The 25,670-nt window shown below is 36.3% G+C and overlaps 3 protein-coding genes across 5 annotated transcripts; all 3 read left to right on the forward strand.

Moving 5' to 3' along the window:
- The first annotated feature begins 2,208 nt into the window (after nt 1-2,208).
- On the forward strand, nt 2,209-5,321 carry LOC135637844 (protein NRT1/ PTR FAMILY 2.11-like). Its single transcript, XM_065150677.1, has 4 exons — nt 2,209-2,360; nt 2,439-2,656; nt 3,284-3,840; nt 4,150-5,321. The coding sequence occupies exons 1-4, from the start codon at nt 2,267-2,269 to the stop codon at nt 5,042-5,044; spliced, it is 1,764 nt and encodes a 587-aa protein (XP_065006749.1). The 5' UTR covers nt 2,209-2,266; the 3' UTR covers nt 5,045-5,321.
- A 6,326-nt stretch (nt 5,322-11,647) lies between these two features.
- Nucleotides 11,648-14,926, forward strand: LOC135638149 (protein NRT1/ PTR FAMILY 2.11-like). 2 transcript variants are annotated; one of them, XM_065151123.1, is made up of 5 exons: nt 11,648-11,672; nt 11,828-11,956; nt 12,035-12,252; nt 12,880-13,436; nt 13,755-14,926. In XM_065151123.1, exons 1-5 carry the CDS (start codon nt 11,663-11,665, stop codon nt 14,647-14,649), a joined length of 1,809 nt encoding a protein of 602 aa, XP_065007195.1. In that variant the 5' UTR covers nt 11,648-11,662; the 3' UTR covers nt 14,650-14,926. The 2 variants fall into 2 exon arrangements, with proteins under 2 accessions (XP_065007195.1, XP_065007196.1); XM_065151124.1 differs by lacking the exon at nt 11,648-11,672 and adding an exon at nt 11,691-11,708.
- A 6,326-nt stretch (nt 14,927-21,252) lies between these two features.
- LOC135638171 (protein NRT1/ PTR FAMILY 2.11-like) lies at nt 21,253-24,530 on the forward strand. 2 transcript variants are annotated; one of them, XM_065151159.1, is made up of 5 exons: nt 21,253-21,277; nt 21,433-21,561; nt 21,640-21,857; nt 22,485-23,041; nt 23,359-24,530. In XM_065151159.1, exons 1-5 carry the CDS (start codon nt 21,268-21,270, stop codon nt 24,251-24,253), a joined length of 1,809 nt encoding a protein of 602 aa, XP_065007231.1. In that variant the 5' UTR covers nt 21,253-21,267; the 3' UTR covers nt 24,254-24,530. The 2 variants fall into 2 exon arrangements, with proteins under 2 accessions (XP_065007231.1, XP_065007232.1); XM_065151160.1 differs by lacking the exon at nt 21,253-21,277 and adding an exon at nt 21,286-21,313.
- The last annotated feature ends 1,140 nt before the right edge of the window (nt 24,531-25,670 follow it).

Here is a 25,670-nt window from a genome sequence, read left to right on the forward strand (position 1 = left end):
CCATGATGACAATGACGAAGTAATTGATTCTTCAACAATAACATAGGAGCTTGCAGATAATTGTCATGGAAGCTTGCCAATTCTCCAACTTATTAGTTTGATCTGACACCTGCTGCAACTAAGATGCTTTCTTTGCTCATCTATGTTTCGTTTGACATCTACTAGGTAGAGGTGTGACCCTCAACTTTGCATACACCTTTTCATAAATCATGATTGAATGGAGGCAATGCCTCTTTTTATTCCATAAAATGATTATATTACTAGTTATATCTTACTCTGAACTATCTCATAAACCTTAGATCAATGTGAAATTGTGTAAATCTGCATAACATGTAACCACAGGTCTAACCTCACTGATCCATGTTTACACTCCTATCCGAATGCTTTGATATTCCAAACTAGTGGACTTTGGCACATCCCTCTAAACCTTGAAACTTCAAAGGGGGAAAAAAGTAGCTGGTGGCAATCTCTCTCTCTCTCTCTCTCTCTCTCTCTCTCTCTCTCTCTTTCTCTCTCAAAACCATCCACCAAAATTCTACATTATTTCATATATATTCAATTTAGAAGCATAGAGAAAGTGTAGTCCTTACGTCGAGCTCAATTGACTACTCTACTGACATTAACTTGGATCGAAACAGTTTGAATTAACGGTCCAGTAACATCGGCTATTACTATCATCTTATAGCAATCCACATGAGTGTTAGGTTGTCTATCTTGGAAAATTTTGAACCAATAATTCAGTGACATCGGCTATTACTATCATCTTATAACAATCCACATAGCGTTAGGTTGCCTGCCTTGGATCTATCTGAACTCTGCACTCAACTCGAAGTTTCGTGGATAGTGTACGATTGTAAGATTAGACCGGCTTTAATTGCCGTGCCATCACTGCTACATCATTGATTTAGCAGCAGTAATCTCCATCTTGAAATCCAAGCAAACAAACAAAGAACTGTAATCTCCTCCCTGTTTCCCACTTCAACATGGTGGTGGAAGGATGCATGACCACACGATGGGTATGTGTGGTCTTTCTCACAGAAACAAACAACCGCGGGTATCGGCGTCATCTCCATCAAGATGGTGTCTGTGTGTTCAACATAGTCACATGGCCTCCCCTTGCTTTCTTCTTCTTCTTCTTCTTCTTCTTCTTCTTCCTCTCGGCGTCATCTCCATCAAGATGATACGTATGTGTGTGTTCAACATAGTCACGTGGCCTCCCCTTTCTTTCTTCTTCTTCTTCTTCCTCCTCCGCCTCCCGAAGTAAAAAGAACACATATCGAAGTCGATATACATCTCAGACTAATAGATTTTTGGATGTTCTGATCTCTGCAAAGTCGATATACATGTCAGACTAATAGATTGTTGGGTGTTCTAATTCCTGCATAGTGGGTAGACATAAATGAAATTTGGAGGTTTGTGGAAAGTGGATGATGGCATACGGCACACCGATGGAACATCAATGTGGAAAAAAGCAAGAAGAGACAAGAAGATGATTGGCACCCATTCTGGCCCGATTTAGATATATGACATTCTTTTCATGCTTTCGGGAGTCAAAAGATTCTCAAAAGGAGAGAGAGGAAAAAAGAAGAAGCCCCAAGTGACCACCGCACCACTTTCCTCCAACGATGATCTCTATTTGAGTTGTATTTGGGACTCCAAATCACTGTTCATAAGAGAGTATATAGTTTAGAGTTAGGAATGCCTCGTCGCATGCATTCGATGCATCCAACACCAATCATACGAGAGACTACGATAACGTCAATTGGATGTCGGGAATCTTACGGTGTCATCTTAGAATTGTTAAATGATATTTATGTACGAAAAAAGAATTAAAAATTTAAGAAAACAATCTTATATTGATAAATATCATGAGAGCAGATGATATATATATATATATATATTCGAATATAACTCATAATCAATTAACTTAAGTTTTTGGATTAAGTTAATATTTAATTTAATCTAATTAATTTAATTCATTTATCATTAATGAATTTTTAACCGGAAAGATTTTCCCGCCAAAAGGCAGATTCATACTTCGTGTGTGGAGGATCTCACTTTCGTCCCTTTCCCCACCTTCTTTTAAGGGTAGTGGACTGACTGCTTTGAACGGTACTCCGTTTTTGTGTGGTCGATCTCGGCTGTCTCTTTCTCTAGACTGTGCAGGCTCTCGAAGGAAGTAGAGCTTGGATTCCCTATATCTATCTCTCGCTCTCTTCTATACTGTGTCGTTCATCAGAAGAGAGAGGAGAAGGGAACACGAAGCATGACGACGTCGACGCCGGAGGAACCACAGAATGGGGAAGCAGCGAAGCCTGTGATCAACTACAGAGGGTGGAAAGCCATGCCATACGTGATAGGTACGTGGAACACATGCTCACCCTCCACCTTCGCCCACGCACCACTTGACATCTCACGAGAAGGAGAATTCTGGGCAGGAAACGAGGCGTTTGAGAAGTTGGGGACGATCGGCACCTCCGCCAACCTCTTGGTCTACCTCACCACCGTTTTCCACATGAAGAGCGTCGCGGCCGCCACCCTCATCACCGTGTTCAACGGCACCACCAGCCTCACCCCCCTCCTCGGGGCCTTCCTCGCCGATACCTATCTCGGCCGCTACGCCACCTTGGGGGCCGCTTCGGTTGCTTCTTTCTTGGTATGCTACCACCTTGAAGAGCTGCCATTCTCTCTCAGTAGCTCTTCTCATCTTCTTCGTATGTGTTTGATGAAATGCCAACCAAATAAAACTCCCAGAGAGTAAGCTGAAGATGAACTTGTGTTCGGACAGTTCTACTGACATGCATTAGAGAAAGAAAAAGAGAATAACATTTAGAAATAGACTATGTACTGACAAAAGGGGAACAAAAAGTAAGCATAAATAAGATCAAACTTTTTGCCACCCACCAGATATTAAAAAAGAAAAAAACAGAAACAGCTATTTTATCAAACACTTGAAGAGACACCACCGAGAGTTGCATGAAATTTGTTGGTCCTTTTGTTTAGATGCTTGAAGGGGTAACAAGTCATGTGAGCTTTGATATGATGCAAAATGATAGGGCCCAATATATTAATAAATGATCTGTACAATATGATTGATATAAGCCTTCGTGATAAATAGTACACAATGAGACATGTCGGCACATGTTAGCCATCATTGAAAGCCAGTAAAGCTGGTCCCGGGACGGTCACGCTTGTTGGTCATCATACTCCAATTATTGATAGTAAGCCTATCAGATTGCTGTCTTCTAATCCTACGTGTCCATGACGATTGATGATGTTGAAGGGCATGCTCATTCTCACACTCACGGCTGCCGTCTCCAAGCTTCACCCTTCTCCCTGCAGCAGTCATGGCGACGCATGCCACGGCGCGAACCAAACTCAGCTGGCCGTCCTCTTCGCCAGCTACGTCTTCATGGTCATCGGAGCCGGCGGCATACGCCCCTGCAACCTGGCGTTCGGCGCCGACCAGTTCGACCCCACCACCGAGGCGGGGAAGCGGGGCATCGCTAGCTTCTTCAACTGGTACTACATGACCTTCACCTTCGCCATGATGGCCTCCTCCACCCTCGTCATCTACGTGCAGAGCAACGTGAGCTGGTCGCTGGGGCTGGCCATTCCCACGGCGTTCATGTTCATCTCCAGCGTGCTCTTCTTCGTCGGGACCAAGATCTACGTGAAGGTTCGGCCGGAGGGCAGCCCGATCACCAGCATCGCCCAGGTGCTGGTGGCGGCGTTCAGGAAGCGAGCGCTGAAGCTACCTGATGACCTCAAGGGCTCTCTTTTTGACCCTCCACATCTCAGTTCTCTGATCTCCAAGCTGCCGCACACCGACCAGTTCAGGTACTTGGGAGCACAAGAAGTGAGATTTCAACTCAGAAGAACGCACCAAACCTATATTTTGATGGCATAAGATGATCTAATAAATTAGTGGAACAATTTAATTAACCTCAATCCATTTGTAACACTTCCTTCGAAGTTGATAACATCCAAACTATTGCAGTCCAAAGCTACTACAATTTGCTTCATGAGGTTTATAATAAAACTATCACTAAGTTTACTATATTCTAAGAAAAATAAAGTTATCAACTTGATATGTTCAACTATCACTACTACACGTGAATTTTTTTTGCTTTTTGCTTACAATTGCAGTTTTCTTGACAAAGCTGCGATCATAACCCCCATGGACGATATCAAACCGGATGGCTCAGCTTCAGATGGATGGAGATTATGTAGCTTACAGCAAGTGGAACAGATGAAATGTTTAGTAAGAATCATCCCTGTTTGGTCTTCATGTATCATCTTCGAGGTTACCGTCGTTCTGACATGGACTTACGTCGTCTTCCAAGCCCTTCAATCCGATAGACATCTCGGGCACAGTAATTTTGAGATTCCTGCTGCAACTTTTACTGTGTTCGCCATGGCGGCCATGACCATTTGGTTGCTTGTTTACGACCGTTTCGTCGTCCGATTGCTTCAGAGGGTTACTGGAAAGGAAGGTGGCATCACGCTGCTTCAAAGGATGGGGACTGGCATTGCTCTTTCGGTCGTGATGATGATTGTCGGTGGCTTGGTAGAGGAACGGCGGCGGAGTTATGCGCTTCACAAGCCGACACTGGGGACTGCATCCAATGGTGGTGCCATTTCATCAATGTCCAGCCTCTGGTTGATCCCTCAGCTCGTTATTGCTGGTCTTTCGGATGCTTTCAACCTCGTCGGCCAAGTTGAGTTCTACTACAAGCAATTTCCCGAAAACATGAGGAGCATGGCAGGGGGTCTGCTCTTCCTGGGTTTTGCATGTTCCAACTATCTGGGCACCTTGATAATAACTATCGTCCATCGAACAACTGGTGGACATCAGAAGAGCAATTGGTTAGCAGAAGATCTTAACCAGGGAAGACTAGATCTTCTCTACTTCTCGATCGCATCATTATCTGCCGTTAATTTGGTCTTCTTCATTGTATGTGCAAAGTGGTACAAATACAAAACCTCAGACAAAGACCATGAGATTGCTCTGCAAACAAAGGAGATCAGAAGTTCTGTATGAGCAAGTATCTGATGCACTGGATCTTTACAGTGCACAAGAATAAAGAACAAGGATATGGAATCAGGTTTCATCAGAAGAGAAGTAACAGTTCTGTTAATCATGCCTTTTCCTATGTACTGTTGATTCCTCTTTTTTCTTTTTATTACTATTTGAAGCTGCAAAACTTTTATAAGAGCAGAATGCTGTTCATGGTAGATGCACAAACAGTGGTTCACCCTCTCTACATGTTATATATGCTAATATCAGATAATTTCCATTGTGAAACTTTTTGTGCTCATTGATATCTATTTTGAACTCAACTGATAAGTCGCTTGATAAACCTAACATACTCCAAGAAATAGGCATTATTTATATTCCTGTGCCGAGTAGTTTGCCCAGATAGGCCTGCTTCTAAGACTAAAAGATCTTCACCAAGATAAAGTGGGATAGATCATGCAGATACATGCAGTGTATCAAAGATAAAGCTGTGTAACTCTTAATTGATGTCAGTCTAGCCTGCCTTCAATTGGTTTGAACTTCAAATTATGACATAAAAGTAAGCACCCATCATATATGCAAGTAAGATGAGCATCCTATCCCCAGATCTCACATTGGCAGGAGCCTCATGCACCGCACCGGGTATGTCCTTTTCTTTTACAAATCATCTGCTAATACGAAAAGTCATCACTAAGTTGTAAGTTCATGAACCTGTACCATTTATGTGCCAGACGACTCTGAATATGAGCACAACCCACAGCGGCACTGCAATCCTGATCAAACAGGTGATGCTATTTTTTACCATCTTATATACAATATTAATTGTGAAGCTTTCCTCTATATTCTGATAACAGCTCTATAAAGTCAGAAAAAAGGATTCATGTGAAGAAGTGTTAATTTAAATAAGCACATGGAACTAAGCATCCAATGATTGATTTGATTGCTCTGAGTAAGTATCGGTGCACAAGAGCTCTTCCGACAGTGCAGAAGTTAGCTTCAAAATGAAGTTTGGCGAGAGAAGAATCACCAGTATAGGAGAATTCCTTCCTTCCAAGACCAGGAAGCTGACCAGCGAGTAGCAGTGTTTCTGAATTCTTACGAGCTTCATGCTCAGAAAAGAACCGGAGGATAAGCGTGAGTCTTAGAATACCATTCGATGACAGCATCAGATATTTCTGAATCAGATGTGAGCTGAAACTCTCTTCCAAACCCTTATCCTCTGACAATTTGGAGACAAATGATCTGATACCATGACGACCAAGAATCAAATGTGAGCATCAGATGACTTCAGAAACAGATACGAAGTGGAAGTATTAAGTTTTTTGTATTGATTAATATTTAATAATTATTATAATTATTATTTATTATTATTAAATTATTTCTGCATAAATTAGATTAAAGAATATTTTGTGAATATAATTTATAATTTATATTCCGATGTTTTATCTAACTAGTAATTATCAAAATAGCTTAAGATGATAGAATTATTAGATATAAATTATAATAAATAATTTCTTATTTATAAGATATTTTAAAGTATATTTTAAATTATTGTATTGGTTTTGTGACCACTAAAGTGGTCTAGACTAATAACTTATAAATTTATATCAAAAATTAGTTCTAAATGATATTAAGAAAAATAATATTCATAATGACATAAGAGATATAGATAATTCAATCTATTTTGAATAGTTATATGGTATGGTAGGATTATATTATTTTGGATATCTTTACGGTTAGAGTTGCATATCGAAAGATAATAATACTATTCTATAATAATGATATCAATTCTTCGCAATGATAAAATCTTGTATGAATATTAGATATATCAATATCTCACCTAAACATAAAATCGAAATGATATCAATAATACAACATCTATCGAAAAACTTAAAAGTATTAATATTATATTATTTTATTAAAATGATACTTCATTAATTGTATTCTTACGAACATTCATATATTTTTTAGATTAAATTATTATGACTTAAGTATGTACAATTTATACTAAGAGTTAGATATTAACCTTATTTGTTGAAAGCATCGTAGACTTAAATACTAAAAGTTATGTGAGATAAATAATTGAATTATTGAAAAGGGTATAAAAGGTTTAGTTTTAATAATTATTAATAATGTTTAGACTTTATTACATAATATAACTAGCACATTGAAATATTAAAAAATTGATCTAAAATGATTAATAAGTCAGTATCTTAATAAAAGAATTAACTATAGCTCAGTATTACAGTATTTGAGGATTTCTAGGATATATCCTTGTTATTATTGATAAAACTACAAAACTTAACGAATTTATATTTAAGAACTATTTTTAGGTATTTTTATTATTTATGTAGAAAAATTGAAAGAGATATAAATTTTATTGTCCTAATTATAATATAAGGATAGTTGAATCTAATAATATAAGATTCTTAGACAATAGTGAATCAATGAAGGTGAAAATTGTAAAATTTAATCTTGATAAGGAGATCCTTTATCATTTTATATTTGAGAAGTTGTTCCTCAAAATATTTTATATATATATATGAATCATATTATAATATAGGAATCTAAAGGATCCCTTATTGTTTTCACAAATTATGAAAAGTGATAATTCTGAAAAATAGTATGATGCAATAAAAGAAAAGTTAAAATCGATAAATTAGAATGAAGTTTGAGAATTCATCGAATTGTCTAATAATTATAAAAGAATCATAAGAATCATGAGTCTTTAAGATAAAATATAACTCAAGGAAACATTGAATATATAAAGTCAACCAAGGTTTTACTCGGTTTATCTAATGGACTCATTAGGAATCATTATTACATTAGTAACATATATGCTTTTAAGTTACATGGATGTAAAGTTAATTTTTTTGAAAAAATATAAATTTACAGAGAAAAAATATAAAATTTGGCATGTAAATTTAGAAAATTTATTTATAATCATAGTATATAAAGTTTCATGATACCATTAGCTTCTTCATATTTAAGAAAAATACGATGACCATACTTTATATATGAAGATTATTATGAGCAAACTTGTTATATTGGTATAATATTCTGTTTATTAATTGTGATATTTATTTATTACACGAACAAATAAATTTCTTATAAAAAAATTTAAGATGATTAATATAATTGAGAAAACTTATCTTATTGATAAAGATATTTAAAGATATCTTAATACTTATTAAGACGGTATTATAAATAATTTATTAATTGAGTCTTGAAGAGATTTAATATGTAGTTTTATTTAGCAAATGACATATGTGTAATATTCAATCAAAACCATTGTTTTCTAAAATTAACTTAGAAAAGAATCAAATAGAGTAATAAATAAAAAAATATTACTTATGCATACACAATTGGAATCTATTATATACTAAAGTCTATCTCAAACCATATATCAGTTTTGTAGTTGGAATACTATGTAAATATTAGAGTTAAACATGATATAAAATATTTAAAAGTTATAAAGAAAGTAATAAGAAATCTACGAGGGACGAAAGATTATATGCTTATATGAAATCAAATTAATTTAAAATAATTATATTTTCAGATATTAATTTTATAAATTATCTCGATAGCAAGAAGTTCACTTCTTAAATAATATAACATAAATTAGAGGGGCAATTTGTAAGAATAATATAACATAAATTATATTATCAATTGTAAAAGCTAAATTCATGACATGCTTTCAGGTTATTAGTTAAGCTTTATAATTATGAAATTTCATCTGAAGACTTGGTGTGATTATACTTGATTATCAAGTCATTAAAGATATTTTGTAATATACCACAATAAATTTTTTTCTCTAAGAATGACAAATACTATACAAGTTCTAACCATGTTGAAATAAAATAGTCAGTGGTCAAAGAATGAGTACAATAACAACTAGGGTGAATTAAGAATCTAGGTTCCACTATATTGATTATCGATCCATTTATTTTGATCTTACTACCTAAAGTATTTTAAAAAAATAATCTTATAATTTATTTTGTAAGCAAATTATAAAAGATTTAGTGATGCATATTTAAGTGAACATTATAATTCATATTTTTGTTTACATAATTAAAATTATTTATTTTTACTATATTATTAACATTTATATATGTATATATTTTGGTTAAATATGAATAATAGGATTGTCTTAATAAGATAAATTACAAAGGTAATTATAGACTATCATAGGAAAGACTAACAATGTTGTATTATAAGAGAGTATAATATTAATGACATAGAACCACTATAACTCATATTAGTAAATAGATTTAATAAAGTATTATTGTATCTTTTGGATTTATTGGTTTATTTTAAAAATTCATGACTATGTATAAAATACTTTTTATAATTTTTAGAATCTAATTATGTAAAATTATTTTAAAATAAAATTTTGTTTTATTTATTTTAATTTTAAATTTTATTATATTTTACCAATTAATGGGCTAAATGAAAGAATTTAGATTATACGATTTTATCTAATTAGATAAAATATATTATAGATCTGATTAAATTATGATTACAATCATCATTAGAAAGTTCAATTATAGTAAGATTTCTTAGGAGATCATCTTAATGGAAGGAACTCGTGTAATTACGTCATAGACCCTTTATTTTCACCTATAAATGAATAAGATCTTCTAGGGACAAAACATCATAAATTGAGAGTATAAATTTATTCTCAATCTCCAAGATCTATTCTCAATCTCCCTATGTTTCTATTCCATCATAGTAATATTGAGAAACACATAAGAAGAAAGGAGATCAAAGTGTTGATAATCAGATAAATATTTTTTTGAATGACATTGAATGGTACGCACATCTTGACCTTAATATATATTTTTTAATTAATTATATATATATATAATAATATTATAATTATAAATTTTATGTTTATATTCTTTGCTTATCTATCCCTTAGTTTGAGATCTAATATATAGAGGTGTGACCCTCACCTTTGTAGACACCTTTTCATAGATCTTGATTCAGCTGAGGCAATGCATCCTTTTATTCCATAAAATGAGTTATATCTTACTCAGAACTATCTTATAAACCTTAGATCAATGTGAAATGGTGTAAATCTGCAGAAAATGTAACTACTGGTCTAACCTCAATCGTCCATGTTTACACTCCTACCCGAATGCTTTAATCATCCAAGCTAGTGGACTTTGGCACCTCAGTAAACCTTAAACATACAAAAGGGTAACTCTCTGTTTCCCAAAACCATCCATTATTTCATATATATTCGATTTAGAAGTAAAGAGAAAGCTTTATTCAGACACCTAAGTTCAGTCTTCACGTCGACATCAACTGAATGAATTATAGAATGTGAGTGCGTCATCTACTGACATTAACTTGAACCGAAACATTTTGAATTAATAATTTAATAACATCGGTTATTACTATCATCTTATAGCGATCCACAGTGTTTTAGGTTGCCTGTCTTGGATCCATCTGAACTCTGCACTCAACTCGAAGTGTATGATTGTAAGATTAGAGCGGCTTTAATTGCTGTGCCATCACTGCTACATCGTTGATTTAGCAGCAGGAATCTCGATCTTGAAATCCAAGCAAACAAACAAAGAACTGTAATCTCCTCCTCGTTTCCCACTCGAAGAAGGTGGTGAAAAGATGCATAAATACACGATGGGTATATATATGCGGTCTTCCTCACAGAAACAAACAACCACGGGTCTCGGCGTCATCTCCATCAAGATGGTCTGTGTGTTCAACACAGTCACGTCGCCTCCCCCTGCTTTCCTATTCCTCCTCCTCCTCCTCCATTGAAAGAACACATATCGAACACAAGACCTGCTTTCCTTTTTCTCCTCCATTGAAAGGTCACATATCGAACACAAGGACGACATCTCACACTAATAGACTGTTGGGTGTTCTGATTTCTGCATAGTCGATAGAAATGTGGACATAAATGAAATTTGGAGGTTTGTGGAAAGAGGATGGCATCCAGCACACCGATGGCTGGGTTTCCAATGGATTTATCCTTGAAGAACATCAACGTGGAAAAGCAAGAAGAAAGAAGAAGATGGTTGGCACCCATTCTGGACCGATTAAGATATAAGACATTCTTTACATGCTTTCAGGAGTCAAAAGATTCTCATAAGGAGAGAGAGAGAGAGAGAGAGAAAAGAAGCCCCAATAAGACAAGTCCCAAGTGACCAAACCACTTCCCTCCAATGATAATCTCAATTTGATTTCTTATGTGGGAGTCTAAATCACTGCTCATAAGAGAGTGTATATAGTTGGAGTTAGGAATGCCTCGTCGTAAGCATTCCATGCATCCAATACTAATCATACGAGAGACTACGAGCACGTTGATTGTATGTGACATTCTCGTAGTGTCATTCCTAGAAATATTATTAGAAGATAAAGAGATTAAAAAAATTAAGAGAATAATTTTACATTGATAAATATCAGCTTAAGTTCTTAAATTAAATTAATATTTAACTTGATATATATATATATATATTAATGTTGATTAATTTAAGTCACTCATCATTCATGCATTTGTAAGAAAGATTTTCCTCTCCTACATGTTTAGATTCTGCAACCTACAAGTTAGATAAATACTTCGTGCAGAGGGTTGGATCCCACTTTCTCCCTTTCTCCATCTTAACGGTGTTCATGCTCGCTGGTACTGGTTATACTTACTCGTAGACTGCTTTGAACGGTACTCCGTTTTTGTGTGGTCGATCTAGGCCGTCTCTCTCTCCACACTGTGCAGGCTCACGAACGATGTAGAGCTTGAATTCACTATATCTGATTCTCGGTCTCTTCTACACTGTGTAGTTCATCAGAAGAGAGAGGAGAAGGGAACGCGAAGCATGACGACGTCGACGCCGGAGGAACCACAGAATGGGGAAGCAGCGAAGCCTGTGATCAACTACAGAGGGTGGAAAGCCATGCCATACGTGATAGGTACGTGGAACACATGCTCTCCCTCCACCTTCGCCCACGCACCACTTGACATCTCACGAGAAGGAGAATTCTGGGCAGGAAACGAGGCGTTTGAGAAGTTGGGGACGTTCGGCACCTCCGCCAACCTCTTGGTCTACCTCACCACCGTCTTCCACATGAAGAGCGTCGCGTCGGCCACCCTCGTCACCGTGTTCAACGGCACCACCAACCTCGCCCCCCTCCTCGGGGCCTTCCTCGCCGACACTTATCTCGGCCGCTACGCCACACTGGGGGCCGCTTCGATTGCTTCTCTCTTGGTATGCTACCACCTTGAAGTGCTGCCATTCTCTCTCACTAGCTCTTCTCGTCTTCTTCGTATTTGTTTGATGAAATGCCAACCAAATAAAACTCCCAGAGAGTAAGCTGAAGATGAACTTGTGTTCGGACAGTTCTACTGACATGCATTAGAGAAAGAAAAAGAGAATAACATTTAGAAATAGACTATGTACTGACAAAAGGGGAACAAAAAGTAAGCATAAATAAGATCAAACTTTTTGCCACCCACCAGATATTAAAAAAGAAAAAAACAGAAACAGCTATTTTATCAAACACTTGAAGAGACACCACCGAGAGTTGCATGAAATTTGTTGGTCCTTTTGTTTAGATGCTTGAAGGGGTAACAAGTCATGTGAGCTTTGATATGATGCAAAATGATAGGGCCCAATATATTAATAAATGATCTGTACAATATGATTGATATAAGCCTTCGTGATAAATAGTACACAATGAGACATGTCGGCACATGTTAGCCATCATTGAAAGCCAGTAAAGCTGGTCCCGGGACGGTCACGCTTGTTGGTCATCATACTCCAATTATTGATAGTAAGCCTATCAGATTGCTGTCTTCTAATCCTACGTGTCCATGACGATTGATGATGTTGAAGGGCATGCTCATTCTCACACTCACGGCTGCCGTCTCCAAGCTTCACCCTTCTCCCTGCAGCAGTCATGGCGACGCATGCCACGGCGCGAACCAAACTCAGCTGGCCGTCCTCTTCGCCAGCTACGTCTTCATGGTCATCGGAGCCGGCGGCATACGCCCCTGCAACCTGGCGTTCGGCGCCGACCAGTTCGACCCCACCACCGAGGCGGGGAAGCGGGGCATCGCTAGCTTCTTCAACTGGTACTACATGACCTTCACCTTCGCCATGATGGCCTCCTCCACCCTCGTCATCTACGTGCAGAGCAACGTGAGCTGGTCGCTGGGGCTGGCCATTCCCACGGCGTTCATGTTCATCTCCAGCGTGCTCTTCTTCGTCGGGACCAAGATCTACGTGAAGGTTCGGCCGGAGGGCAGCCCGATCACCAGCATCGCCCAGGTGCTGGTGGCGGCGTTCAGGAAGCGAGCGCTGAAGCTACCTGATGACCTCAAGGGCTCTCTTTTTGACCCTCCACATCTCAGTTCTCTGATCTCCAAGCTGCCGCACACCGACCAGTTCAGGTACTTGGGAGCACAAGAAGTGAGATTTCAACTCAGAAGAACGCACCAAACCTATATTTTGATGGCATAAGATGATCTAATAAATTAGTGGAACAATTTAATTAACCTCAATCCATTTGTAACACTTCCTTCGAAGTTGATAACATCCAAACTATTGCAGTCCAAAGCTACTACAATTTGCTTCATGAGGTTTATTATAAAACTATCACTAATTTTACTATATTCTAAGAAAAATAAAGTTATCAACTTGATATGTTTAACTATCACTACTAGACGTGATTTTTTTTTTTTTTTTTTGCTTTTTGATTACAATTGCAGTTTTCTTGACAAAGCTGCGATCATAACCCCCATGGACGATATCAAACCGGATGGCTCAGCTTCAGATGGATGGAGATTATGTAGCTTACAGCAAGTTGAACAGATGAAATGTTTAGTAAGAATCATCCCAGTTTGGTCTTCATGTATCATCTTCGAGGTTACCGTCGTTCTGACATGGACTTACGTCGTCTTCCAAGCCCTTCAATCCGATAGACATCTCGGGCACAGTAACTTCGAGATTCCTGCTGCAACTTTTACTGTGTTCACCATGGCGGCCATGACCATTTGGTTGCTTGTTTACGACCGTTTCGTCGTCCGATTGCTTCAGAGGGTTACTGGAAAGGAAGGTGGCATCACGCTGCTTCAAAGGATGGGGACTGGCATTGCTCTTTCGGTCGTGATGATGATTGTCGGTGGCTTGGTAGAGGAACGGCGAAGGAGTTATGCGCTTCACAAGCCGACACTGGGGACTGCATCCAATGGCGGTGCCATTTCATCAATGTCCAGCCTCTGGTTGATCCCTCAGCTCGTTATTGCTGGTCTTTCGGATGCTTTCAACCTCGTCGGCCAAGTTGAGTTCTACTACAAGCAATTTCCCGAAAACATGAGGAGCATGGCAGGGGGTCTGCTCTTCCTGGGTTTTGCATGTTCCAACTATCTGGGCACCTTGATAATAACTATCGTCCATCGAACAACTGGTGGACATCAGAAGAGCAATTGGTTAGCAGAAGATCTTAACCAGGGAAGACTAGATCTTCTCTACTTCTCGATCGCATCAGTATGTGCCGTTAATTTGGTCTTCTTCATTGTATGTGCAAAGTGGTACAAATACAAAACCTCAGACAAAGACCATGAGATTGCTCTGCAAACAAAGGAGATCAGAAGTTCTGTATGAGCAAGTATCTGATGCACTGGATCTTTACAGTGCACAAGAATAAAGAACAAGGATATGGAATCAGGTTTCATCAGAAGAGAAGTAACAGTTCTGTTAGTCATGCCTTTTCCTATGTACTGTTGATTCCTCTTTTTTCTTTTTATTACTATTTGAAGCTGCAAAACTTTTATAAGAGCAGAATGCTGTTCATGGTAGATGCACAAACAGTGGTTCACCCTCTCTACATGTTATATATGCTAATATCAGATAATTTCCATTGTGAAACTTTTTGTGCTCATTGATATCTATTTTGAACTCAACTGATAAGTCGCTTGATAAACCTAACATACTCCAAGAAATAGGCATTATTTATATTCCTGTGCCGAGTAGTTTGCCCAGATAGGCCTGCTTCTAAGACTAAAAGATCTTCACCAAGATAAAGTGGGATAGATCATGCAGATACATGCAGTGTATCAAAGATAAAGCTGTGTAACTCTTAATTGATGTCAGTCTAGCCTGCCTTCAATTGGTTTGAACTTCAAATTATGACATAAAAGTAAGCACCCATCATATATGCAAGTAAGATGAGCATCCTATCCCCAGATCTCACATTGGCAGGAGCCTCATGCACCGCACCGGGTATGTCCTTTTCTTTTACAAATCATCTGCTAATACGAAAAGTCATCACTAAGTTGTAAGTTCATGAACCTGTACCATTTATGTGCCAGACGACTCTGAATATGAGCACAACCCACAGCGGCACTGCAATCCTGATCAAACAGGTGATGCTATTTTTTACCATCTTATATACAATATTAATTGTGAAGCTTTCCTCTATATTCTGATAACAGCTCTATAAAGTCAGAAAAAAGGATTCATGTGAAGAAGTGTTAATTTAAATAAGCACATGGAACTAAGCATCCAATGATTGATTTGATTGCTCTGAGTAAGTATCGGTGCACAAGAGCTCTTCCGACAGTGCAGAAGTTAGCTTCAAAATGAAGTTTGGCGAGAGAAGAATCACCAGTATAGGAGAATTCCTTCCTTCCAAGACCAGGAAGCTGACCAGCGAGTAGCAGTGTTTCTGAATTCTTACGAGCTTCATGCTCAGAAAAGAACCGGAGGATAAGCGTGAGTCTTAGAATACCATTCGATGACAGCATCAGATATTTCTGAATCAGATGTGAGCTGAAACTCTCTTCCAAACCCTTATCCTCTGACAATTTGGAGACAAATGATCTGATACCATGACGACCAAGAATCAAATGTGAGCATCAGATGACTTCAGAAACAGATACGAAGTGGAAGTATTAAGTTTTTTGTATTGATTAATATTTAATAATTATTATAATTATTATTTATTATTATTAAATTATTTCTGCATAAATTAGATTAAAGAATATTTTGTGAATATAATTTATAATTTATATTCCGATGTTTTATCTAACTAGTAATTATCAAAATAGCTTAAGATGATAGAATTATTAGATATAAATTATAATAAATAATTTCTTATTTATAAGATATTTTAAAGTATATTTTAAATTATTGTATTGGTTTTGTGACCACTAAAGTGGTCTAGACTAATAACTTATAAAATTATATCAAAAATTAGTTCTAAATGATATTAAGAAAAATAATATTCATAATGACATAAGAGATATAGATAATTCAATCTATTTTGAATAGTTATATGGTATGGTAGGATTATATTATTTTGGATATCTTTACGGTTAGAGTTGCATACCGAAAGATAATAATACTATTCTATAATAATGATATCAATTCTTCGCAATGATAAAATCTTGTATGAATATTAGATATATCAATATCTCACCTAAACATAAAATAGAAATGATATCAATAATACAACATCTATCGAAAAACTTAAAAGTATTAATATTATATTATTTTATTAAAATGATACTTCATTAATTGTATTCTTACGAACATTCATATATTTTTTAGATTAAATTATTATGACTTAAGTATGTACAATTTATACTAAGAGTTAGATATTAACCTTATTTGTTGAAAGCATCGTAGACTTAAATACTAAAAGTTATGTGAGATAAATAATTGAATTATTGAAAAGGGTATAAAAGGTTTAGTTTTAATAATTATTAATAATGTTTAGACTTTATTACATAATATAACTAGCACATTGAAATATTAAAAAATTGATCTAAAATGATTAATAAGTCAGTATCTTAATAAAAGAATTAACTATAGCTCAGTATTACAGTATTTGAGGATTTCTAGGATATATCCTTGTTATTATTGATAAAACTACAAAACTTAACGAATTTATATTTAAGAACTATTTTTAGGTATTTTTATTATTTATGTAGAAAAATTGAAAGAGATATAAATTTTATTGTCCTAATTATAATATGAGGATAGTTGAATCTAATAATATAAGATTCTTAGACAATAGTGAATCAATGAAGGTGAAAATTGTAAAATTTAATCTTGATAAGGAGATCCTTTATCATTTTATATTTGAGAAGTTGTTCCTCAAAATATTTTATATATATATATGAATCATATTATAATATAGGAATCTAAAGGATCCCTTATTGTTTTCACAAATTATGAAAAGTGATAATTCTGAAAAATAGTATGATGCAATAAAAGAAAAGTTAAAATCGATAAATTAGAATGAAGTTTGAGAATTCATCGAATTGTCTAATAATTATAAAAGAATCATAAGAATCATGAGTCTTTAAGATAAAATATAACTTAAGGAAACATTGAATATATAAAGTCAACCAAGGTTTTACTCGGTTTATCTAATGGACTCATTAGGAATCATTATTACATTAGTAACATATATGCTTTTAAGTTACATGGATGTAAAGTTAATTTTTTTGAAAAAATATAAATTTACAGAGAAAAAATATAAAATTTGGCATGTAAATTTAGAAAATTTATTTATAATCATAGTATATAAAGTTTCATGATACCATTAGCTTCTTCATATTTAAGAAAAATACGATGACCATACTTTATATATGAAGATTATTATGAGCAAACTTGTTATATTGGTATAATATTCTGTTTATTAATTGTGATATTTATTTATTACACGAACAAATAAATTTCTTATAAAAAAATTTAAGATGATTAATATAATCGAGAAAACTTATCTTATTGATAAAGATATTTAAAGATATCTTAATACTTATTAAGACGGTATTATAAATAATTTATTAATTGAGTCTTGAAGAGATTTAATATGTAGTTTTATTTAGCAAATGACATATGTGTAATATTCAATCAAAACCATTGTTTTCTAAAATTAACTTAGAAAAGAATCAAATAGAGTAATAAATAAAAAAATATTACTTATGCATACACAATTGGAATCTATTATATACTAAAGTCTATCTCAAACCATATATCAGTTTTGTAGTTGGAATACTATGTAAATATTAGAGTTAAACATGATATAAAATATTTAAAAGTTATAAAGAAAGTAATAAGAAATCTACGAGGGACGAAAGATTATATGCTTATATGAAATCAAATTAATTTAAAATAATTATATTTTCAGATATTAATTTTATAAATTATCTCGATAGCAAGAAGTTCACTTCTTAAATAATATAACATAAATTAGAGGGGCAATTTGTAAGAATAATATAACATAAATTATATTATCAATTGTAAAAGCTAAATTCATGACATGCTTTCAGGTTATTAGTTAAGCTTTATAATTATGAAATTTCATCTGAAGACTTGGTGTGATTATACTTGATTATCAAGTCGTTAAAGATATTTTGTAATATACCACAATAAATTTTTTTCTCTAAGAATGACAAATACTATAGAAGTTCTAACCATGTTGAAATAAAATAGTCAGTGGTCAAAGAATGAGTACAATAACAACTAGGGTGAATTAAGAATCTAGGTTCCACTATATTGATTATCGATCCATTTATTTTGATCTTACCACCTAAAGTATTTTAAAAAAATAATCTTATAATTTATTTTGTAAGCAAATTATAAAAGATTTAGTGATGCATATTTAAGTGAACATTATAATTCATATTTTTGTTTACATAATTAAAATTATTTATTTTTACTATATTATTAACATTTATATATGTATATATTTTGGTTAAATATGAATAATAGGATTGTCTTAATAAGATAAATTACAAAGGTAATTATAGACTATCATAGAAAAGACTAACAATGTTGTATTATAAGAGAGTATAATATTAATGACATAGAACCACTATAACTCATATTAGTAAATAGATTTAATAAAGTATTATTGTATCTTTTGGATTTATTGGTTTATTTTAAAAATTCATGACTATGTATAAAATACTTTTTATAATTTTTAGAATCTAATTATGTAAAATTATTTTAAAATAAAATTTTGTTTTATTTATTTTAATTTTAAATTTTATTATATTTTACCAATTAATGGGCTAAATGAAAGAATTTAGATTATACGATTTTATCTAATTAGATAAAATATATTATAGATCTGATTAAATTATGATTACAATCATCATTAGAAAGTTTAATTATAGTAAGATTTCTTAGGAGATCATCTTAATGGAAGGAACTCGTGTAATTACATCATAGACCCTTTATTTTCACCTATAAATGAATAAGATCTTCTAGGGACAAAACATCATAAATTGAGAGTATAAATTTATTCTCAATCTCCAAGATCTATTCTCAATCTCCCTAAGTTTCTATTCCATCATAGTAATATTGAGAAACACATAAGAAGAAAGGAGATCAAAGTGTTGATAATCAGATAAATATTTTTTTGAATGACATTGAATGGTACGCACATCTTGACCTTAATATATATTTTTTAATTAATTATATATATATATAATAATATTATAATTATAAATTTTATGTTTATATTCTTTGCTTATCTATCCCTTAGTTTGAGATCTAATATATAGAGGTGTGACCCTCACCTTTGTAGACACCTTTTCATAGATCTTGATTCAGCTGAGGCAATGCATCCTTTTATTCCATAAAATGAGTTATATCTTACTCAGAACTATCTTATAAACCTTAGATCAATGTGAAATGGTGTAAATCTGCAGAAAATGTAACTACTGGTCTAACCTCAATCGTCCATGTTTACACTCCTACCCGAATGCTTTAATCATCCAAGCTAGTGGACTTTGGCACCTCAGTAAACCTTAAACATACAAAAGGGTAACTCTCTGTTTCCCAAAACCATCCATTATTTCATATATATTCGATTTAGAAGTAAAGAGAAAGCTTTATTCAGACACCTAAGTTCAGTCTTCACGTCGACATCAACTGAATGAATTATAGAATGTGAGTGCGTCATCTACTGACATTAACTTGAACCGAAACATTTTGAATTAATAATTTAATAACATCGGTTATTACTATCATCTTATAGCGATCCACAGTGTTTTAGGTTGCCTGTCTTGGATCCATCTGAACTCTGCACTCAACTCGAAGTGTATGATTGTAAGATTAGAGCGGCTTTAATTGCTGTGCCATCACTGCTACATCGTTGATTTAGCAGCAGGAATCTCGATCTTGAAATCCAAGCAAACAAACAAAGAACTGTAATCTCCTCCTCGTTTCCCACTCGAAGAAGGTGGTGAAAAGATGCATAAATACACGATGGGTATATATATGCGGTCTTCCTCACAGAAACAAACAACCACGGGTCTCGGCGTCATCTCCATCAAGATGGTCTGTGTGTTCAACACAGTCACGTCGCCTCCCCCTGCTTTCCTATTCCTCCTCCTCCTCCTCCATTGAAAGAACACATATCGAACACAAGACCTGCTTTCCTTTTTCTCCTCCATTGAAAGGTCACATATCGAACACAAGGACGACATCTCACACTAATAGACTGTTGGGTGTTCTGATTTCTGCATAGTCGATAGAAATGTGGACATAAATGAAATTTGGAGGTTTGTGGAAAGAGGATGGCATCCAGCACACCGATGGCTGGGTTTCCAATGGATTTATCCTTGAAGAACATCAACGTGGAAAAGCAAGAAGAAAGAAGAAGATGGTTGGCACCCATTCTGGACCGATTAAGATATAAGACATTCTTTACATGCTTTCAGGAGTCAAAAGATTCTCATAAGGAGAGAGAGAGAGAGAGAGAGAAAAGAAGCCCCAATAAGACAAGTCCCAAGTGACCAAACCACTTCCCTCCAATGATAATCTCAATTTGATTTCTTATGTGGGAGTCTAAATCACTGCTCATAAGAGAGTGTATATAGTTGGAGTTAGGAATGCCTCGTCGTAAGCATTCCATGCATCCAATACTAATCATACGAGAGACTACGAGCACGTTGATTGTATGTGACATTCTCGTAGTGTCATTCCTAGAAATATTATTAGAAGATAAAGAGATTAAAAAAATTAAGAGAATAATTTTACATTGATAAATATCAGCTTAAGTTCTTAAATTAAATTAATATTTAACTTGATATATATATATATATATTAATGTTGATTAATTTAAGTCACTCATCATTCATGCATTTGTAAGAAAGATTTTCCTCTCCTACATGTTTAGATTCTGCAACCTACAAGTTAGATAAATACTTCGTGCAGAGGGTTGGATCCCACTTTCTCCCTTTCTCCATCTTAACGGTGTTCATGCTCGCTGGTACTGGTTATACTTACTCGTAGACTGCTTTGAACGGTACTCCGTTTTTGTGTGGTCGATCTAGGCCGTCTCTCTCTCCACACTGTGCAGGCTCACGAACGATGTAGAGCTTGAATTCACTATATCTGATTCTCGGTCTCTTCTACACTGTGTAGTTCATCAGAAGAGAGAGGAGAAGGGAACGCGAAGCATGACGACGTCGACGCCGGAGGAACCACAGAATGGGGAAGCAGCGAAGCCTGTGATCAACTACAGAGGGTGGAAAGCCATGCCATACGTGATAGGTACGTGGAACACATGCTCTCCCTCCACCTTCGCCCACGCACCACTTGACATCTCACGAGAAGGAGAATTCTGGGCAGGAAACGAGGCGTTTGAGAAGTTGGGGACGTTCGGCACCTCCGCCAACCTCTTGGTCTACCTCACCACCGTCTTCCACATGAAGAGCGTCGCGTCGGCCACCCTCGTCACCGTGTTCAACGGCACCACCAACCTCGCCCCCCTCCTCGGGGCCTTCCTCGCCGACACTTATCTCGGCCGCTACGCCACACTGGGGGCCGCTTCGATTGCTTCTCTCTTGGTATGCTACCACCTTGAAGTGCTGCCATTCTCTCTCACTAGCTCTTCTCGTCTTCTTCGTATTTGTTTGATGAAATGCCAACCAAATAAAACTCCCAGAGAGTAAGCTGAAGATGAACTTGTGTTCGGACAGTTCTACTGACATGCATTAGAGAAAGAAAAAGAGAATAACATTTAGAAATAGACTATGTACTGACAAAAGGGGAACAAAAAGTAAGCATAAATAAGATCAAACTTTTTGCCACCCACCAGATATTAAAAAAGAAAAAAACAGAAACAGCTATTTTATCAAACACTTGAAGAGACACCACCGAGAGTTGCATGAAATTTGTTGGTCCTTTTGTTTAGATGCTTGAAGGGGTAACAAGTCATGTGAGCTTTGATATGATGCAAAATGATAGGGCCCAATATATTAATAAATGATCTGTACAATATGATTGATATAAGCCTTCGTGATAAATAGTACACAATGAGACATGTCGGCACATGTTAGCCATCATTGAAAGCCAGTAAAGCTGGTCCCGGGACGGTCACGCTTGTTGGTCATCATACTCCAATTATTGATAGTAAGCCTATCAGATTGCTGTCTTCTAATCCTACGTGTCCATGACGATTGATGATGTTGAAGGGCATGCTCATTCTCACACTCACGGCTGCCGTCTCCAAGCTTCACCCTTCTCCCTGCAGCAGTCATGGCGACGCATGCCACGGCGCGAACCAAACTCAGCTGGCCGTCCTCTTCGCCAGCTACGTCTTCATGGTCATCGGAGCCGGCGGCATACGCCCCTGCAACCTGGCGTTCGGCGCCGACCAGTTCGACCCCACCACCGAGGCGGGGAAGCGGGGCATCGCTAGCTTCTTCAACTGGTACTACATGACCTTCACCTTCGCCATGATGGCCTCCTCCACCCTCGTCATCTACGTGCAGAGCAACGTGAGCTGGTCGCTGGGGCTGGCCATTCCCACGGCGTTCATGTTCATCTCCAGCGTGCTCTTCTTCGTCGGGACCAAGATCTACGTGAAGGTTCGGCCGGAGGGCAGCCCGATCACCAGCATCGCCCAGGTGCTGGTGGCGGCGTTCAGGAAGCGAGCGCTGAAGCTACCTGATGACCTCAAGGGCTCTCTTTTTGACCCTCCACATCTCAGTTCTCTGATCTCCAAGCTGCCGCACACCGACCAGTTCAGGTACTTGGGAGCACAAGAAGTGAGATTTCAACTCAGAAGAACGCACCAAACCTATATTTTGATGGCATAAGATGATCTAATAAATTAGTGGAACAATTTAATTAACCTCAATCCATTTGTAACACTTCCTTCGAAGTTGATAACATCCAAACTATTGCAGTCCAAAGCTACTACAATTTGCTTCATGAGGTTTATTATAAAACTATCACTAATTTTACTATATTCTAAGAAAAATAAAGTTATCAACTTGATATGTTTAACTATCACTACTAGACGTGATTTTTTTTTTTTTTTTTGCTTTTTGATTACAATTGCAGTTTTCTTGACAAAGCTGCGATCATAACCCCCATGGACGATATCAAACCGGATGGCTCAGCTTCAGATGGATGGAGATTATGTAGCTTACAGCAAGTTGAACAGATGAAATGTTTAGTAAGAATCATCCCAGTTTGGTCTTCATGTATCATCTTCGAGGTTACCGTCGTTCTGACATGGACTTACGTCGTCTTCCAAGCCCTTCAATCCGATAGACATCTCGGGCACAGTAACTTCGAGATTCCTGCTGCAACTTTTACTGTGTTCACCATGGCGGCCATGACCATTTGGTTGCTTGTTTACGACCGTTTCGTCGTCCGATTGCTTCAGAGGGTTACTGGAAAGGAAGGTGGCATCACGCTGCTTCAAAGGATGGGGACTGGCATTGCTCTTTCGGTCGTGATGATGATTGTCGGTGGCTTGGTAGAGGAACGGCGAAGGAGTTATGCGCTTCACAAGCCGACACTGGGGACTGCATCCAATGGCGGTGCCATTTCATCAATGTCCAGCCTCTGGTTGATCCCTCAGCTCGTTATTGCTGGTCTTTCGGATGCTTTCAACCTCGTCGGCCAAGTTGAGTTCTACTACAAGCAATTTCCCGAAAACATGAGGAGCATGGCAGGGGGTCTGCTCTTCCTGGGTTTTGCATGTTCCAACTATCTGGGCACCTTGATAATAACTATCGTCCATCGAACAACTGGTGGACATCAGAAGAGCAATTGGTTAGCAGAAGATCTTAACCAGGGAAGACTAGATCTTCTCTACTTCTCGATCGCATCAGTATGTGCCGTTAATTTGGTCTTCTTCATTGTATGTGCAAAGTGGTACAAATACAAAACCTCAGACAAAGACCATGAGATTGCTCTGCAAACAAAGGAGATCAGAAGTTCTGTATGAGCAAGTATCTGATGCACTGGATCTTTACAGTGCACAAGAATAAAGAACAAGGATATGGAATCAGGTTTCATCAGAAGAGAAGTAACAGTTCTGTTAGTCATGCCTTTTCCTATGTACTGTTGATTCCTCTTTTTTCTTTTTATTACTATTTGAAGCTGCAAAACTTTTATAAGAGCAGAATGCTGTTCATGGTAGATGCACAAACAGTGGTTCACCCTCTCTACATGTTATATATGCTAATATCAGATAATTTCCATTGTGAAACTTTTTGTGCTCATTGATATCTATTTTGAACTCAACTGATAAGTCGCTTGATAAACCTAACATACTCCAAGAAATAGGCATTATTTATATTCCTGTGCCGAGTAGTTTGCCCAGATAGGCCTGCTTCTAAGACTAAAAGATCTTCACCAAGATAAAGTGGGATAGATCATGCAGATACATGCAGTGTATCAAAGATAAAGCTGTGTAACTCTTAATTGATGTCAGTCTAGCCTGCCTTCAATTGGTTTGAACTTCAAATTATGACATAAAAGTAAGCACCCATCATATATGCAAGTAAGATGAGCATCCTATCCCCAGATCTCACATTGGCAGGAGCCTCATGCACCGCACCGGGTATGTCCTTTTCTTTTACAAATCATCTGCTAATACGAAAAGTCATCACTAAGTTGTAAGTTCATGAACCTGTACCATTTATGTGCCAGACGACTCTGAATATGAGCACAACCCACAGCGGCACTGCAATCCTGATCAAACAGGTGATGCTATTTTTTACCATCTTATATACAATATTAATTGTGAAGCTTTCCTCTATATTCTGATAACAGCTCTATAAAGTCAGAAAAAAGGATTCATGTGAAGAAGTGTTAATTTAAATAAGCACATGGAACTAAGCATCCAATGATTGATTTGATTGCTCTGAGTAAGTATCGGTGCACAAGAGCTCTTCCGACAGTGCAGAAGTTAGCTTCAAAATGAAGTTTGGCGAGAGAAGAATCACCAGTATAGGAGAATTCCTTCCTTCCAAGACCAGGAAGCTGACCAGCGAGTAGCAGTGTTTCTGAATTCTTACGAGCTTCATGCTCAGAAAAGAACCGGAGGATAAGCGTGAGTCTTAGAATACCATTCGATGACAGCATCAGATATTTCTGAATCAGATGTGAGCTGAAACTCTCTTCCAAACCCTTATCCTCTGACAATTTGGAGACAAATGATCTGATACCATGACGACCAAGAATCAAATGTGAGCATCAGATGACTTCAGAAACAGATACGAAGTGGAAGTATTAAGTTTTTTGTATTGATTAATATTTAATAATTATTATAATTATTATTTATTATTATTAAATTATTTCTGCATAAATTAGATTAAAGAATATTTTGTGAATATAATTTATAATTTATATTCCGATGT

The sequence above is a fragment of the Musa acuminata genome, chromosome BXJ3-5, assembly GCF_036884655.1.
Source record: "Musa acuminata AAA Group cultivar baxijiao chromosome BXJ3-5, Cavendish_Baxijiao_AAA, whole genome shotgun sequence".
NCBI lineage: Eukaryota > Viridiplantae > Streptophyta > Magnoliopsida > Zingiberales > Musaceae > Musa > Musa acuminata.